The sequence below is a fragment of the Moschus berezovskii genome, chromosome 2 (genome assembly GCF_049115385.1).
Source record: "Moschus berezovskii isolate FMDL1 chromosome 2, NW_MosBer_1.0, whole genome shotgun sequence".
NCBI classification, from domain to species: domain Eukaryota; kingdom Metazoa; phylum Chordata; class Mammalia; order Artiodactyla; family Moschidae; genus Moschus; species Moschus berezovskii.
In genome coordinates, this window is record NC_142461.1 from 47,366,514 (window position 1) to 47,385,542 (window position 19,029).

The following is a 19,029-nucleotide window of genomic DNA, read 5'->3' on the forward strand; positions in this document are numbered from 1 at the left end:
TAAATAGAAAATTGTACTTAAAATATCTGGTTAATAAATATCTGGTTGACTTGGTAGTACATTTATGGTAAAGAACTTTCAGTTTACCAGAAACCTGCTGTAGTCAACAGACTATATAGTTTTATCCAATCTTGGCTAAGTTGCATCTTTGTCTGAAATTCCCAATTCAACTCTTCACACAAAGGGCTCTCCTTTTTACAGGGCTAATGTTCCCTGCAGGCAGAGAGATAAGGCTCATGGAAATGTTTCTATTTCTTTTAAAATCAAAAGGATAAATGAATATAATGATAATGAATATATAACACTGAAGGCAGCCTGAATCATATTTATCTTTACACTGACACAGTCATATATATTTTTTACTTTATCTTTTATGGAGGAAAAGACTGACAGAAGGCAAAGCACCCAGGGCCCCTGAGTTCATACCATGACTCTGATAAGAAAGCAAATCTGATGGTCACTTAGGAATGCACCCCTCCTGTGAGCAGCCCCAAAGGCACCCTGTATCAGCTGGTTGGAAAGAAGACATCTCTCCCTCGGAAGCCCATATGTGGCCCGCTGCTCAGGGCGAAGCTGGGCTTCCCTGGGGTGGGCGGCGGGTCAGGGAGCCCTTACCCGAGTCGAGTGTGGAACATACACAGATAGCACAGTCTCTTCTGACTTGAGGTTGGCTTCAGGTGACTTCTCGAGGAAACGGCCATCTAAGGGAATCTGCCGTTTTCCCTCTATTAGAGAAAATGACCTTGATTAGGATGAAGTTATCAAATTGGAGAATATGCCCAAAGGGACAGATGTGACGCACTGGTGGAAAGAGAGAGTGCATCTGGGAGCCAGAGATGTGGGTTCTTCGTCCAACTCCCAGGCTGGGTTGGCTGAGGCAGGTCCTGGAACCTTGGGCTTCTGGTTTCTCATGCATAATGGCGGGGTTGGACCCAGGACACTAATATGTCCTTTCTTGTTCTTATTGCCCATTGTACACCACTCACAGCATTTGGGATTTGAAGAACTTTAAAGCTATTTGGAAACTACCTAGTACGAAGGAGGTTCACAAATGGGTAATGGGTACACTGGTTACGGTGTGTTTCATAGATGGGAAAACTGAGGCCCTGAGCCGAGAAAGGATAGACAACCTGTTCAAAGAGATAGAGATGGGATGAATGGCAGGGGCGGGATGCCTGAAATATACTTTTCCTCCTTAAACAGTTTACCATACTCTCTTGCTCCACCACAGTTTTAAAAATCTCATTTTAATCAAAGACCTGTGAATAACACACCATTGTCTTTATTTTTATTTCTTTAAGTTTAAATCATTTTCCCTTGGCAAAGTTTAAGCTATCTTTGACTAAAGAGAGAAGTAATGAGCAATATGCCCTATAAATTTGATTTTGTCTAAAATGAAAAGTACTATGAGGAAAAATTTTACCTTTATGAAACTCTGAAATAAAATATGCCATAAAACTTTAAACTCACATATATACACCTCATTAAATTTTCCTTTATCTGCCTTGATACTACAATTTGGACTATGCATAAATATAGCCAATTAGTTCAGAAAAACTGTCAGGTGCAGTAACTTATGTGATCTACAAGATATAGAACATATGGAAAACAAGGTGATTGATCTCAGTTTCATCCTTATGTTTGAGGTAATGTAGATACAGTCAGATATATTTGGTGAGTCTAAGTGAGATATATTTGGGTTCCTTGCTCACAGTTTGCAAAGCAGCTATGTAACTGATGTGATAATTATAAAATCAAATGCCTAAAGCTTGGTCTCTTACCTTTAGATATCAGATTGATGGTAGCATTTCCTGCTGCTAAAATGGGATTCAGGTCAGAATAGTTAGGCCTGCTCACCACATGCCCACCTAAAGTCTAGATAAAAAAGAAAAGATGGCATTTTTAAAGTTACACTCAGTCATTTGAAAAATAAGGAATTAGGTATACAGGGATCTTGTGTAAGCTTTAAAAATTCTCTTCTTTGTTTCATAGAAAGATCTGACAGACTTGGGGGGGGCGTGCAGCTAAATATAGTCAGACAACACAGTGTGCAAGATTCCCACCCCTCTGATGCCAATTTGAACTTATAGCTTGACAAAATATTGCTTTTCCATGTGCAATGAGGAAAAAACCTCTTTCAGAACTGACCCTAGCACATGTCCAATAACTGGAGCCTGAGGAAACTCTAAATTCAGATATGTGCTGTGCTGCTGTCAATACAATTCTCAGTGTCCCCAAACCGTCTCTAAAGCTGCTCTGGCACAGTCTTATTTCATATGATGCTAGAGAACATACCGCCATGTTCCTAATCTGGGCTCCAGCAAGTGTTCTCAGGTGCTTCAGGAGAGCATGGTAGGTCTTGGTCTTCTCCTTTGGTTGTTCAGAAACAATAAAATGTAAGGCATCATTCAACTGCGCCAAGCTGTATCCTGCGCCTATCGTCACCCCTGAAAGTAAGGTATGGAATTTAAACTTAAAGTGGAAGGTAACAAGATGCATGGGCTGCTTGGAAACACTCTTTCAAATATATCTTCTCTTTTCATATAAACTTAGAAGGACAGAAACAAAGATAAAGATATTTTGGCAATTGGCTTTATTCTCAAATATTAAGTACCAAAGATTTTTCTCATTCATGTACAGTTATATCTGCCTTACACTTTAGGACACCTCAACCATAGATATCTGAAATTCATTACTTTGTTTATTCCCAGGGTAGTGCTGTCCTGAATAAACAGATCAAATGTGAAATTTTCAGCCGAGATCCTGTAAGATTTTTAGAAGATCATTATGCTTGAGTGGAAGTTGACTTCCAAATCTGCATTGCCCATTTGCCCCTTTTCCAAGCCATCTCTTCCTGTTGTTCCTTTATCATAACAAGAAGAGACACCTGCCTGAAACTTGGCTTAGTTCTATTTGCCTGTGAGCTCACAGGGAGTATTTTGAGTAGTGATGTCCTCTAGTTCATGTGTTCTCAATGGGGGCAATACTGCCACCAAGGCAGTAAAAACATCTTATTCTTTTTATTTATAAAGCCCTGATACCAATATAGATATACGGTCTATATGTGATGCTAAAATTTTATGGAGGATGATGAGAGAAAAAATGTCTATCACTCCTTAGAGTGAGAAATGATGAAAAGGTTGAGAAATACTGACCTAATTTTACAGGTTCTACAACCCAGTCCCTCCATCTCTACCCTACCCTAACCACGTCCCTTCCTTCTAGCCCTTCCCCATACAGCCTGACCTTTCCTTGCTCCATCTCCTTCTGTGGGTCCATTAATATGGACTTTCCAACAAGCAAAAAAATAAGAAAAGAATGAGCAGACTAAGATGGGAAGATCAGAGGGAAAGCAGATAATTCTCCATTTGACTTCTGTTTACGTATCTGAGATTTACTCAGATGTATGATATTTATCAAGACCATCCCCAAGAAAAAGAAATGCAAAAAAGCAAAATGGCTGTCTGAGGAGGCCTTACAAATAGCTGTGAAAAGAAGAGAAGTGAAAAGCCAGGGAGAAAAGGAAAGATATGCAGAGTTCCAAAGAGAGCAAGGAGAGATAAGAAAGCCTTCCTCAGCGATCAATGCAAAGAAATAGAGGAAAACAATAGAATGGAAAAGACTAGAGATCTCTTCAAGAAAATTAGAGATGCCAAGGGAATATTTCATGTGAAGATGGGTTCAATAAAGGACAGAAGTGGTAGGGACCTAACAGAAGCAGAAGATATTAAGAAGAGGTGGCAAGAATACATAGAAGCACTGTACAAAAAAGATCTTCAAGACCCAGATAATCACGATGGTGTGATCACTCACCTAGAGCCAGATATCCTGGAATGTGAAGTCAAGTGGGCCTTAGGAAGCATCACTACGAACAAAGCTAGTGGAGGTGATGGAATTCCAGTTGAGCTATTTCAAATCCAAAAAGATGATGCTGTGAAAGTGCTGCACACAATATGTCAGCAAATTTGGAAAACTCAGCAGTGGCCACAGGACTGGAAAAGGTCAGTATTCATTCCAGTCCCAAAGAAAGGCAATGCCAAAGAATGCTCAAACTACCGCACAATTGCACTCATCTCACACGCTAGTAAAGTCATGCTCAAAGTTCTCCAAGCCAGGCTTCAGCAATATGTGAACCGTGAACCTCCAGATGTTCAAGCTGGTTTTAGAAAAGGCAGAGGAACGAGAGATCAAATTGCCAACATCCATTGGATCATCGAAAAAGCAAGGGAGTTCCAAAAAACATCTATTTCTGCTTTATTGACTATGCCAAAGCCTTTGACTGTGTGGATCACAATAAACTGTGGAAAATTCTGAAAGAGATGGGAATACCAGACCACCTGACCTGCCTCTTGAGAAACCTGTATGCAGGTCAGGAAGCAACAGTTAGAACTGAACATGGAACAACAGACTGGTTCCAAATAGGAAAAGGAGTATGTCAAGGCTGTATATTGTCACCCTGGTTATTTAATTTATATGCAGAGTCCATCCTGAGAAATGCTGGGCTGGAGGAAGCACAAGCTGGAATCAAGATTGCTGGGAGAAATATCAATAACCTCAGATATGCAGATGGCACCCCCCTTATGGCCGAAAGTGAAGAGGAACTACAGACCCTCTTGATGAAAGTGAAAGAGGAGAGTGAAAAGTTTGGCTTAAAGCTCAACATTCAGGAAACTAAGATCGTGGCATCCAGTCCCATCACTTCATGGCAAATAGATGGGGAAACAGTGGAAACAGTGGCTGACTTTATTCTTCTGGGCTCCAAAATCACTGTAGATGGTGATTGCAGCCATGAAATTAAAAGATGCTTACTCCTTGGAAAGAAAGTTATGACCAACCTAGACAGCATATTAAAAAGCAGAGACATTACTTTGCCAACAAAGGTCCATCTAGTCAAAGCTATGGTTTTTCCAGTAGTCACGTATGGATGTGAGAACTGGGCCATAAAGAAAGCTGAGGGCTGCAGAATTGATGCTTTTGAACTGTGGTGTTGGAGAAGACTCTTGAGAGTCCCTTGGACTGCAAGGAGATCCAACCAGTCCATTCTAAAGGAGATCAGTCCTGGGTGTTCATTGGAAGGACTGCTGCTAAAGCTGAAACTGCAATACTTTGACCACCTGATGCAAAGAGCTGACTCGTTTGATAAGACCCTGATGCTGGGAAAGATTGAGGGCAGGAGGCGAAGGGAACGACAGAGGATGAGATGGTTGGATGACATCACCAACTCAATGGACATGGGTTTAGGTAGACTCCGGGAGCTGGGATGGACAGGGAGGCCTGGCGTGCTGTGGTTCATGGAGTCACAAAAAGTTGGACACGACTGAGAGACTGAACTGAACTGATGATTTTTATCAATTCACGTGCTGAGTTTGGGTAGCAGACAGTGGTACACTCAGATAGCCTCATTTGGTGCATGATGAAGAAGGAATACTTGACTTGGAGTTAGAAGACTTAGGATCTCATCCTCACTTGACCATGTGTTAGGTGTGTGAAGTTCAGCAGTTACTTAAGCCTTTTGATTCTGTATGTTCTTATTAGAATGGGGATTTCAAGACTACCTGCTATGTCTACCTCCCAGGGTTGTCGTGAGGATCAAAACAAATAAGAGATGTGAGAACCCTTAGTAAATTGTGAAGACTATAAAAATAAATAAGGTTGTTGTTTACAGCTAAATTTTCAAATCTTTTATCCCAGATCTTTTCTCTTTTTGGTGAATATGTGTGTATATAGGATAAGCCTCAAGCAAATTTGTGAATCAGGAAGTAATATCAGGCAAGAACCTTTCCTACTGGCCAAATAATGTCTTAAGTCTTCTTATTCAGTTACTCTCTCTATACTTGACTGAGTTGTGTGCCATCCTCCTGCCATTATGGCTTCTATCACAATGCAGTCCATGGTGACACAGCCGGGTGGGCAGTTTGATAAAGCTCATAGAAGACTCACATAGGTGCTCAATAATTGTTTCTGAAAGAGTAAATGAGGTCAGCTGTTCTATGAAGATCTCAAATTCATCCAGTTTTTGTAATTGATTAATAGCCCACTAGCACCCAATGGTTACATCTTATTTGAAAAAAAAGGTACGTACCATCATCTGTGCTATCCACAAAATATAGTTCTTGGAGCCCAAGTGGAGATATAAAAACTGGATGGAATTCATCTCTGAATTTAATGCTGGGTCCTTAAGGAGAAAAACATGTAAAGCAATTAGAAAAGAAAGACAGTGGATACTAATATACGTGGTTTGCTGATAACTCAAAGTGAAAATTACACAGCAACTCACTTGCAAAAGAAAACAACACAACTTTCTAAAGGATCATGCTGCTGCTGCTAAGTCGCTTCAGTCGTGTCCAACTCTGTGCGACCCCATGGACTGCAGCCCAAGAGGCTCCTGCATCCGTGGGATTTTCCAGGCAAGAAAGAGTACTGGAGTGGGGTGCCATTGCCTTCTCCACTAAAGGATCACAGGTACTCACTAATAAAAGTGAATCACATTTATGCAGAGTTTTAAAAGAGACACATATTTGAATTACCCCAAATCTAGATTAAAAAGCATGCCCCTAGACCACCTACCCACTGCAGTGTTCCCCATGATGATGGGGGCTTCAGGGAAATTGGTTTTCAGCTCCAGAAGGTCATTCAAGTTTACAGGAGCGATCCAGGTGGTCCTCTTCCCTCTGAACGTCAGCCTTCTTTTGTTCGGGTCTTCTGCCATTCTCTATAGGGAAGCAAAGCCAATAGACATCCAAGTAATGCTCTGGGTGTCTAGGTAGCCTGATGGTCATTTTAGCTTTTTGAGACAACCTAACTTCTAGGTATCAGGAGAGGGTGGCCTTGCTTGAAGCTACTTAGATTGAGAAGATGTGTATTAGCACCACTGAATAACTCTCAAAATAGGTGTCTGTCCATCAACAGCTGCACATAGAGTAGAGCAAACTCTACATTTGTGAAGTGACTACACAGAGAGGAGGCAGCATGGCAGCTTGAAGGTATCCTAGCCTGGAATTAAAGGGCTAGGATTCTTGCTCTAATTCTGCCATAATGGGGACTCAGAGGGGCCACTCCTTTGGAGATTAGATTCTTCAGTAGGACAGAAATTGCTTATTAGCAATATTATCTTTGGGGGAAAAAATCCCTTAAATCATTCATCTGGTAGAGTATAAATGGATACTTTTACAACTTTGTACATATATATAATATTAAAATATATATCAAATATACTAATATATTTAAAATATTTATCTTTATCTACATATCTACATCTACAAATAACCCTTAACTATGAGGTATGTCCAGGTTTTCATGCTCTGAGGGGTGTGTATGTGAGACAGGCGGGGACCTGGGGCCTTTTGCTGGAATGCTGGAATGCTTGCACCTGGATCTCTCCTTGAGTAACAAAATACAAGGAAACTGTATGGGTCAAAAAATAACTGTGTGCATGAGCAACTGAGGCAAATTCTGAACAAATAATACAAAGAGACCAAAAAACCCAGCTGCCGCTTTTGAAGAGCCCAGAGAAAAAGCAGGGCACTGCCCACAACCCCCTGAACACGACATCACCTAAGGGGTGGGCAAACCATTTAAGCCATCCCTTCGGGTTGACCCCTGGACACACCCCTACCCTCACCCCATATAAGGAACAAGCTCACCCCCGACCTCAGGGAGCAAGCAAGCAGAGAGGGAACCTGTTGTGTGTTTGACTCCCCCATGCTGCATCAGGGACCCTAGTAAAGGTTTACCTGAATTTCTTGCCTGGCCTCTGATAGATTTCTACTGATTAAGGAGGCCAAGAACCCTTGTTGGTAACATAGGGACTGAAGCCTTCTGAGAAGCCGGTAGAATCATAGCCCTCACCTCATGCTTTCTCCAGGACAGAGCCACGGAATAGAATGATGGGCGTACCACACTATTTGTGTTATTCTGTCTTTCTCCCCACTGAGTTGAGAACACAGAGGTTAAGAGTAGGAATAATGAAATTCCATTATAATAAGTATCATCTGATTTTTACTTGACTAGTTTTACAAAATGCCTTTGACGCATCTCACTGTGTAGCTGTGTGATCTTGGTTAAGTCACCTACACTCTCTAAGCTCAGGATCTTCAATGGAGGGGTAGACCCAAGCACCCTTGTGGCCCTGGTAGCACTGCCTTCCTAAGCTGTCTGTTTTATATTATTCACAGTAGAGCTGAACATGTTTCTAAAAATGGGTTATCGTGTTGGACACACTCCCAGCTTTTAGGATCTAAAACTCAGTAGTCTCATAGTGTAAGGTAAAATGCTTAAACCACATCATGTTATAAGACAACAAAAGTAAAGTGTCTTACTATCAGTTCAGGAGGGAATATAGGTTCCTGGCTTGGATCGAAGGGCTGGAATTCATCTTCGTTGTACAGTTTGGTACACATCTCAACAAAACAAAACACAAATGGAACTTCAGAGATGCTGAGAGATGTATAGGAGTCTCTCAGTGTGAAACTTCAGAGTCAGAGCCTGCATCTGACATTCTGTATATAAAATAGAAGCTCCAGAGCCACAGGCAGCCCTGGCAGAATTCTTCCCACCCTCAGAGGACACTGATGGTTTCCCTGGCAGATCTGCTAGGCCCTGGGCTTTCTCTTTTGGTGTCAGGAATTGGATTTTAAGCTTCTGTCTGGGTCTCAGGCATCACTGGCAGGTGTTTATTTGCCATAGGCATGACGTGTCCCTGCTTTCATCCCTTGTAGTGCTTGTTGGGGGGTGACAGAGGGGGTAAGCCCAGATTAAGGCACAGAAATCTGTAGTGCTTCTGAAGGAAAATAGTCTTCTGTGGTGACTAGCCTCATGAAAGTCTGTGCACGTGTGCTCAGTAATGTCTGACTCTGTGTGACCCCATAGACTGTAGCCCACCAGGTTCCTCTGTCCATGGAATTTTCTAGGCAAGAATACTGGAGAGGGTTGCCATTTCCTCCTCCAGGGGATCTTCCCGACCCAGGGACTGAACCCATATCTCTTACATCTCCTGCATTGCAGGCGGATTCTTTTACCACTGTGCCACCTGGGAAGCCCCTCATGAAAGTCATGGGCTTGCTAATCTGGGGGGCTTTTAAAGGCTGTTTATGCCTTGAATTCACTAACTTTACATTTTATTCACAGAAAAGAATAGAATATAAATTTGGATTGATGTGGGCATTTTTCAGTCAGTTCCAACTTAATTAGAATAATAGATACTTACTTTTTCCTGTCTACTTGTGAAAGACTTCTCTTCTTGATCCATGCAACATTTTCCTGATCCTTTCATTTGACAAACAGCTGATTCCTTAGGAAGTAATACAGTTTATAACAAATGCACGGGTTGATTTTTAAACACTAACCTGAGCACCCGGCAGTGCCCAGGCCCCAGAGGAGCTATGGAAGAAGTAACAGAGCTCATCCTGGCCCTCAGTGAAGCCAAAGTTACTCAGTCCTGTCCGACTCTTTGTGAACCTATGGACTGTAGTCCACAGAATTCTCCAGGCCAGAATATTGGAGTGGGTAGCTCTTCCCTTCTTTAGGGGATCTTCCCAAACCAGGGATTGAATCCAGGTCTTCCACATTGCAGGCAGATTCTTTACCAGCTGAGTCACAAGGGAAGCCCAAAAATACTGGAGTAGGTAGCCTATCCCTTCTCCAGGGGATAAGGGGATCTTCCCAACCCAGGAATTGAACTGGGGTCTCCTACATTGTAGGCAGAGTCTTTACCAGCTTAACTACCAGGGAAGCTCAGGGACTCTGTAATAGGGTGGGACAGAGTATAAGCTATTCCATCACTGAAGGATCAGAGAAAATGCAGGGAGCGTGCAACCATGTTTCTAGGCAAGAGTACTGGAGTGGCTTGCCATTGCCTTCTCCGATGTTCCTGCTAGGGTCTTATAAATGGTTCCGCTTGAGTTTCAGGGGACGATGAAGGGGGTTAGAGGAAGGTGGGTCAGTCAGCTAAGGCTTCCTACTGGAAGTGAGGTCAAAGGAGTATAGTTACCAGGTGGTAATTCAAAGACAGATAGCTGGCTTTTCATCAGAAGGGTGATGCATGGTAATTTTTTAGGGAGGAGGATGCATGTGTATTTTTTAATAAAGTCCTGGGAGGACAAACTGCCTTTAAGACGTCCTGTATACAAATATAAATAGACTGAAAAACCTGAGTTTCTTTGAATGTTTTTGGAGCTATTCCAAAGTATTTGGAGAACACAAGTCCCAAAACATTTTGCCTTAATTTTCAGGACATTTCATGTGGACCCAAAGTAGTGTTTTTGGCTTGAATTCACTGGTCAGTTCCTGCAACTCTCAGACAAACCATCATTCCTGTTTGCTGTTTTCACATGCAGACACAGCCTAAGGGTCTGTGGTGGTCTGGAGACCTATGGTTTGGCTTTATATGTGGAGTCAAAGAGACGTAGGTTCTAGTACCTGCTTTAACACATACTAGCTGGATTGAGTGGAGAAGGCAATGGCACCCCACTCCAGTACTCTTGCTTGGAAAATCCCATGGATGGAGGAGCCTGGTAGGCTGCAGTCCATGGGTCGCGAAGAGTCGGACACAACTGAGCGCCTTCACTTTCACTTTTCACTTTCATGCATTGGAGAATGAAATGGCAACCCACTCCAGTGTTCTTGCCTGGAGAATCCCAGGGACGGGGGAGCCTGGTGGGCTGCCATCTATGGGGTCGCACAGAGTCGGACATGACTGAAGTGACTTAGCAGCAGCAGCAGCAGCTGGATTGAGTTTGTTAAATTAGGAAAATAAAACCCATCCCAAAAGGCTTGTCAGATTTAAATATGTGACAGGTGTGCATAGTATCGGACACATAGGAAGCACTGCAGGAATGGTGGTGGGTATTTTCACTCATAAGTTAACTGTCCAGAGTTAAGAAGGGATTTGGACTTTGTGACAACAGCATGCACGATAAAGGGACCAACTAGAGGCTGAATGTGGAGACCCTGAGTGAGTGTGACAAAATGTCTACCTTTGTATGTATTTTGCCTCCAGGAAAACAGTAATAGATTGAATCATATGAATTTGTTCTCGTGAGTCAAAATGGCCACACATATAGCACAACATAAAAAATATCTAATTCAGGATTTAAAATAAACTAGCCTGTAGTTTGGAAATCTTTTTGAAATTCTTCGTTTCTGGTCTAAACAAAGATTTCTTTCAGACATTTTAGTGTTTGGAATGAACTTGCACCCTTTGAATTGGTTTTGGTCAATCAAAATTATTTAAAAATAATTTTTACCATAAAAATGGGTGATGAAAAACACAACTGAATACTCATCATGATGTCTAGTCTTGATATTAACTTTATGAAAACTAAATCGATCTCAAGACATCACCCCGCTCCAGGCTATATACTGAATCATTCTTTTACAACTTCCTTCAACCTATTTGATTCCTTAATCTCTCGGTTTGGAAGCTGATTTGTATTTCTTTCTCACTGCCTCCTTTATCATCTAGAGGTTATGATTCTGGCACTCCTCTTCCTGAAACTTATCATTTGGGCCCATATCCACCACACTGGCTTAGGTCCTCATTCCCTCACGTGTGGGCTGTTGCACTAGTCCATGCCCTCATCCCCATCCTCTCTTTCCAGGCTTATTCTTCTTATAGACAGGTGCCAAGAATTTCAAAATATTGTTCTTCTGTGACTTCTAGCTTGAGAATAAAAAGTGACTATCGAGTAGGTATCAGCTTTGAGCCTAAATTCCTTAATGCTTCAGCCATGTCAATTTCTTAGTTGAACTTTGGACATCTTTCTTTTTTCTACTTCCAAACATTTTCTGAGTGGAAATTTTCTAATGGCCTCTCTTTACCCATCCATTAATATCACTTCCTTTAAGACCTGGCTCATAACTCTCCTTCTCCAATAAGTCTCCTCTGTATCTTCCCTCCCAACTCATGGATTCTGTTTAATCCGTATTCCTCTAAAACTTTTTTACAAGGTAGAGAGGCTATGCTGTTGTGCTGTGCTTTGCTCAGTCGTGTCTGACTCTGTGACTCAATGGACTATAGCACACCAGGCTCCTCTGTCCATGGGATTTTCCATTTTTTACTCCAGGGGGTCTTCCAAACCTAGGGATGGAGCCCAAGTCTCCTAAATCTCCTGCACTGGTAGGCAGATACTTTACCACTGTGCCACCTGGGAAGCCCACTAGAGAGGATATATTGAGCTTTTAATATCTTGCTTTTCAACTATGTATTTATTGTTTTTTAATCTATATATTTCATTTTCTTCTATAGGCTTTGTATTTCTTGAAGTCGTGGACCACATACTTCTAAAGACAGTGCCTAATTTAGGGCTGTAAACAAGATAGATATTAAAGATAGATATTTATTTTTAAAAACAACAATAGTGGCATTTAATAACTTTCAGTGGATAGAAAGCACAGCATTTTAGAGATAACTGAATGCAGTAGACAGTTTTACACAAAGGTTTCTTAATATGTTAAATCAACTGAAAAAATATTTTTTATCATAACTTACCGCACAGAAAGTTTTTCCACTTTCTACAATTGGTCGGTATCCAGTACAGCGGCACAAATTACCTGAAGAAGACATTGATGTTTAAGGAATGATAGATATATTGCATAGTTGTGTTTTTTTCAGTGGAATAGCTATATTAGTAGTTTTTCAGTTTTTACTTTTTGCTTCTCAAACCAACAAAATGGCTCTTTGAAACAGAAATGCCCTTCAAAAATAGAATATACTTGTGATTACAGTTTTATCCTGAAATATCACAGAGATCTCTATAGTTTTTTCCCTTCCTACCTTATTTCCCACCCCTGCCCTAACTCATGTCACATGTGACCCTCTTCCCCCATAACATCTCACATAGGCCCCTTTGTTAAGCTTCTCTTATGTAGTCTCTTCTGCCTCAAATGTCCTCTTGGGGAGAGTGTGTCCATTTATCAGGGCCACGGCCCCCCTCCTCCATGGAGCCTGCTCTAACAACCCAGCTAGAGATTGTCTGGATCCTTCTCCAGGTCTATCGTTGACCATGTTGGAGAAGGGTCATTTATGTGCATGCTTCTTTTCCTTCATTGGCTCTTAAGCATGGAGAAAGCAAAGACAGTCTTAGATGTTCTCGAATCCTCCCAGTACAGCAATAAGTACCAGTAAGTATCAATAAGTACCTGGTATTGTTTTAATTAGTTATTTCAAAATATAGTAGAAACGGTGATGAAACCACTGTCCTTTGAAAAAGTATTCAAATTTTGAAACCAGTATAAGTGATATTTATAAAGAGGTTTTAGTAATATGGGAAAATTCTTATGTTGTATAGTTAAAAATTGTATATGAAATATGCAATTGCATACACAGTAGTCACAAGTATTTAAAATAAGCCTACAAAAACTATGCACAGAAGAGACTGGAAGAGAAGCATCTGGACTGTGGTTGTCTTCTAGTTGCAGAAATATGAATGAGTTTTTCCCTTATCTTTTCATTTTTTTCATTTTTCACAATAGAAATACATCATTTTTGTGTTAAAAATAAATTTAAGATTATTATGTTCAAATATAGTTTAAAAATTTCAGAAGCAATGTATATATGTGAACTGGGCAGTTTTAGTTAGCTAGAAGCAAAGTGTTGTTTGGAAACTTGTTGCCAGTAGGTCATGTGGAAAAACTAGATAATAGGTTTACTCCTCTTCTTTTATTTGAGCAAGAATTGTTTAGAAAGAAACTACATGCACAAGGATGGATTTAGATTCCATATTTTATCTTTCCTTTTGCTAAGAAGAAAGAATACAGAAGTTTGTGAATTACAAACCTCTTTTTGGTATATAAAAAAGGAGGTGAAATACCTAGAACATAGCTATAGGGCATGCAATTGAACTATTTAAGAGGCAAAGGACAATTTCTCATTGATAAACAGTGAGAAAGCATTAAAAGCTAGAGAGAGCTATTATCAAACCTTTTAGTTTTGTTTGCCACATAATCAGAAGCGCTAGTAAAAGCCCACCAAAGGAAACTAATAGCACCCATTACAGAAAATTTTCTGATTCTAAGGGAGAAAAATATGGAAATTCAAAAATTTTCTTTTCTTAGTCTTGAAGAAAAAAACAAGATTAAATGAAGTGGTCATTTGTATCAGCTGATCATTATAGAAGGTAATGTGTCATGTCTAATTGCATTCCTTTTGAGTTTTTATTTGATCAGTTTTCTTAAAATATGAACATAAAGGTTATCAGTATACCTAGCATTTATAATTCTAGAAAGAGATCAAATAAATGAAGTGTGAAACAAAATATACTCGCGAAGTCATCCACACCTAGAATAAAGTTATTTTTATAATTTAGCCAAACTTTACAATGCCGTCTCCCAGTGGTTAAGTGAGTTATAAGCATAGAATCTGGGAGGAAATAATTCATGTTTATAAGACTGTCTGTGCATATTCAAAGAAACATACCAAATGTAAGGCAAATCACAAGACCTTTACTTTTCAAAGCTCCAAATATCTCATTCGTGTGGGTTATTTTATAAAACAAAGATTATCTGTTATCCAAATTTATTCAGGTTTAGTTAAAATTATAATTGAAACCATTGGCCAAAATTCTTATAATACTTAATGAGAAACTAAAAAATGTTGAATGTAGAAGTTGATGAGAGATAAGGGAAAATATTAGTGAATATTTGTATTCTAGTTACCATACAACTGAAGTTGAAATTTTACTATGTTTGAGTCTGTATCTTTTCATCATAAAACTGAATTTTTGTGTAGGTTTGTTTACTGGAAGGGACAAAGAGTTTTCTTACAATGTTTAGAGGTTTGCTCCCACAGCTTTCTTCAAAGAACTAGTAACTGGTTACCTTGAACCTAGTATGTTTATTGAAGGAAATGTTTATTGATAAAATGTTTTTTTTTGGTAGTAAATCGTGTTTGTTCACTTAAATTCAATAGCTGTTTTGTCATAGGAGATTGAGTTGCTCATCAAACTTATCTGTGATAACTAATTCCTGTTTATGGGCTTCTCGATCTTGTAATGAACCCAACCAGAAAAGAAAAAGGTATTTTCTGAAATCTATTCTCTTTGTAAAATTGATTTTAGTAAGTAGAGTTAATGAATGATTCTAACAGATTGATTTAAAAATAAACCAAAAATTCTCATCCTTGTACACTATCCAGATTTCCACATTTGGAAACTATTGTATTAAAAATGTTAGAAACAGCCTATTTGAATGCTTTTGCAGAGTGACTACAGGCTCCATTAAAGGAGAAAGGTTTGAAATGAAACAATATTGCCCCAATTCTTGGCACCAATGCTGACCAATGAAGGCGGCCCTTCCTAGAGAGAACTGAGGTCAAGGTGAGGGCTTACGAGGCCTACTTGTTGACCAGGTGCCTGGAACCCCACAGCTGCACTACAGCTTCACTCCACCAGCTGGGGCCTTTTTCCGTCCTTCCTTGGTCACCTCCCACTGGACGTCCTGCCTGCTGAGGGCAAAAAGCCTCACCTCCAAGGGCTTCGGTTATCTGCTCAGGGGTGGGCTCCGGGTGGTTCCTCAGCAGTGTATAGATGGACATCACCATTCCTGGGCTGCAGAAGCCACACTGTGTCCCATGACATTTGGCAAGTCTTTCCTGGGGGAAAAATGGTACATTACTTCTACTTTAAACCTCATATTTCTCTCCCGTGTATACTAGATAGGAGCAAAGCTTAAATATTTAACTTTCTAGAGATAACTGCAGGGTGAAAAATGTCATTTTGGAAGAATATTTGTATTTCTTGAAATCATATGTTTCGCCCTACCCACTCAAGAAAAACCTATTGGCATGCATTAAGTTATTTTACTCTCTAGACTCTCTGGTTTCTTTACCTGTGAAATAAGAATATAGTTTAAGTAATGAGTAAAATGCTTTGATGTCATGTTCATGTGGGTTTTGGTCCTTCCTGTATTCATTAATTGTGGGTCCCTGGATGATTTACTTGACTTTCTTCCTTTCTTCATCTTTTTCACTTCCTTTTAAAAAGACTTTTTTTTTTTTTTTTTAAATTGGAGTATTATTGCTTTTGGGGCTTTCTTGGTGGCTCAGTGGTAAAGACTTTGCCTGTCAATGCAGGAGATGCATTTCGATCCTTGGGTCAGGAAGATTCCCTGGAGAAGGAAATGGCAACCCACTTCAGTATCCTTGGCTGGGAAATCCCATGGACAGAGGAGCCTGGGATGCTGCAGTCCATGGGGTAGCAAAAGAGTTGGACACGGCTTAGTGACTAAACAACAACAATATACTGCTTTACAATGTTGTGTTATTAACAGTTTGTACTGTGCAACAACGTGAATCAGTATACATATGTCCCCTCCCTCTCGAGCCTTTCTCCCAACCCACCCCGCACCCCATCCCTCTAGGTCACCACTGAGACCCAGCTGAGCTCCCTGTGTTATACAGCAGCTTCCCAATAACTAGCTACTTTACACATTGTGGTCGTTTTGGTTGCTAAGTCATGTCCAACTCTTTTGTAATCCAATGGACAGAGGAGCCTGCAGGCTCCACATTGTAGTGTATATAGGTCAATAATATTCTCTCAATTCACCCTACCCTCTCCTTCCCACCTTGTGTCCACAAGTTATTCCCATGTTTAAAATTAGAATAATAATGGTGTCTATGGCACGAGATAACTGAGAATAAATGAATGAGTATATACAAATCATTTAACAATCTCTGGCAAGTAAATTTTATCTTCTTCTTCATTTATCTTCTATGATGTTTTATGGATTAATTGACAATCTATATAAATGCTTTGAACATTATGAAGTATAATTTAGTAGTGTTGTGCCATTTATATACTTAATTTGTGCACTTTCAACTTTATGCATTTAAATACAACAAAACAATAAAAAAAAAGAGAGTCAGAAAGAGAATGAGAAATGACAATTTACTTTGTCCATTCTGTACAAAGACCCAATCCATGAATGGATGGGAAACATGACTCTGTGAATCCCACTGTGTGTCTCTGTCCCATGTCTTTTTCAATGAGTTGAGGATACTCAGTTCTCTGGCCTGAATGTGATTCAAATGTTTTAAAATAAACATTTTTCAAACAGCATGACCCTTAAGATGGAAGCCAAATACTTCATCTATGGTTCAACTGAAAGGAAAGACATTGTTCTAGTGCTAGAGGAAAATATGGCTGTGTTGGGTTTACTGCTAGAAGGGAAGTTGTTTCAGATATGTCATATAGACAGACACAGCACATGTGCTGGTAAATATTTAACAACTGGATCTCTGGGAAGACAGTCCTTATTTGTAGCTTCTACTATTTTTGGTAATATAAATATTTCCATGGAGGCTGAGGTTAAACATCTGATGTTATGTCATTGAATGTGGAAATATTTACAAGGTACTTCCACTGTGTAGCTACAATAGACAAAAATGGCCTCAAATGCATAGGTGATAGAAAAATGTAGTAAAATGTTTGGGATACGGTAAAAGTTGCTATTTATTAGCTTTGTTTTTAATATCATTTACCTACTTTTAAGTTTGTACAGTTTAGTTTTTAGTAACAGCTGTGCTTAAAGCCTGGCTCACAAAATCCCTAACATTTAACAAGTCTCTGTTCAGTTCAGTTCAGTCACTCAGTCGTGTCCGACTCTTTGCGACCCCATGAACCGTAGCATGCCAGGCTTCCTTGTCCACCACCAACTCCCGGAGTTTACCCAAACTCATGTCCATTGAGTTAGTGATGCCATGCAACCATCTCATCCTCTGTCGTCTCCTTCTCCTCCTGCCCTCAATCTTTGCCTGCAGTAATCCAAGTCTATGCCCCAACCAGTAACGCTAAAGAAGCTGAAGTTGAACAGTTCTATGAAGACCTCCAAGACCTTTTAGAACTAACACCCAAAAAAGATGTCCTTTTCATTAGAGGGGACTGGAATGCAAAAGTAGGAAGTCAAGAAACACCTGGAGTAACAGGCAAATTTGGCCTTGGAGTACAGAATGAAGCAGGGCAAAGGCTAATAGAGTTTTGCCAAGAGAACGCACTGGTCATAGCAAATACCCTCTTCCAATAACACAAGAGAAGCAGCTCTCACATGCCAGTAAAAGCCTGTTCTGGACACTACTGAACTATCAAGTGTTGTCAGAATTTGGGAGGAAGAAATCTGATAAACTGCAGCATTAGGTTGCTTCCATAACTGTTAAGATGGTGATCCAAGTGTGGAATAAGAGCTTAATAAGATCAAAAAGTCATTAAGTTTACAGTTGAAAGACAAGCATTACCAAAGTGCTCATGAGTGCAACACATCAACAGAGGAAGCTCTGAGCCTCCATGTTCTAACACAACCTTCTAGGGAAGAAATTTCCAAGGAGATTATGGCAATCCATAATTTTCTTTCTACACCCTGCTTTTAAAACTTAACCTCCAAAGAAACTCTTGTTCAATAGTACATAAAAGTAATATTGCAATTTCTTTTAAAAAGTCCTCTGAAAATTAGTGTCAATAAATACTTTGTCATTTTAGTTGTGTTTTATTGTAGTATGGTGTTCAGCTTCTCATGAGACATTTGGGGGGCATTTGGGGAGTATTTGTATACAAGATTAGCTTCTTATTCACAATTCAGTAATTTTGAAATGTGGTAGACAAGTAGTATCTTCTATAAACTTCTAGTTTCCTATCTCATTTTCTTCTCTTGTCAGACTGGGTTGGTCTTGTTTCAGTTTAGGACAAGGATGAGACTGAGAAGTTAGATATATTAAAATTATGAAGATGAAGAAATCTTGGTTAATACACAAATCTCTCTCTTTTTTAAAAATTTTATTTTATTTTTGGCATATGGGATCTTAGTTCCCCCACCAGGGATGGAACCTGTGCCCCCTGCAGTGGAAGAGTACAAAATCTTAACCACTGGCCCACCAAGGAAGTCCCTATACACCCAGCTCTGAAAAGATCCCTAGCTACGAAGCACTAAATCCCACAAAATGAGAATTTAAAAGCACACAAAAAATCTCAAAATTGATGACCTAACTGGAGTCCATTAGATTATGGAGGGTGCCGATACCAGCACTGGGTCCCCACCACATTGTAG

At 40.0% G+C, this 19,029-nt stretch overlaps 2 protein-coding genes across 9 annotated transcripts in view; one reads left to right on the forward strand and one right to left on the reverse strand.

Annotated features, from left to right (window-relative positions):
* Positions 1-19,029, forward strand: part of LOC129538403 (biogenesis of lysosome-related organelles complex 1 subunit 1-like) — an 86,110-nt gene that overhangs the window by 57,848 nt on the left and 9,233 nt on the right. The gene's annotated exons all lie outside the window — the stretch shown is intronic.
* Positions 1-19,029, reverse strand: part of LOC129538400 (aldehyde oxidase 4-like) — a 71,419-nt gene that overhangs the window by 43,063 nt on the left and 9,327 nt on the right. For 3 of the 4 annotated variants that reach the window (XM_055398569.2, XM_055398567.2, XM_055398571.2), the window contains 9 exons: positions 15,460-15,586; positions 12,488-12,549; positions 9,206-9,289; positions 8,319-8,399; positions 6,568-6,712; positions 6,083-6,175; positions 2,296-2,447; positions 1,782-1,875; positions 616-725 (listed from right to left, as the gene is read on the reverse strand). In XM_055398569.2, coding sequence (XP_055254544.2) covers positions 616-725; positions 1,782-1,875; positions 2,296-2,447; positions 6,083-6,175; positions 6,568-6,712; positions 8,319-8,399; positions 9,206-9,289; positions 12,488-12,549; positions 15,460-15,586 — 948 coding nt within the window. The remainder of the gene's footprint in view (positions 1-615; positions 726-1,781; positions 1,876-2,295; positions 2,448-6,082; positions 6,176-6,567; positions 6,713-8,318; positions 8,400-9,205; positions 9,290-12,487; positions 12,550-15,459; positions 15,587-19,029) is intronic. The other variant, XM_055398568.2, reaches the window with a different exon arrangement.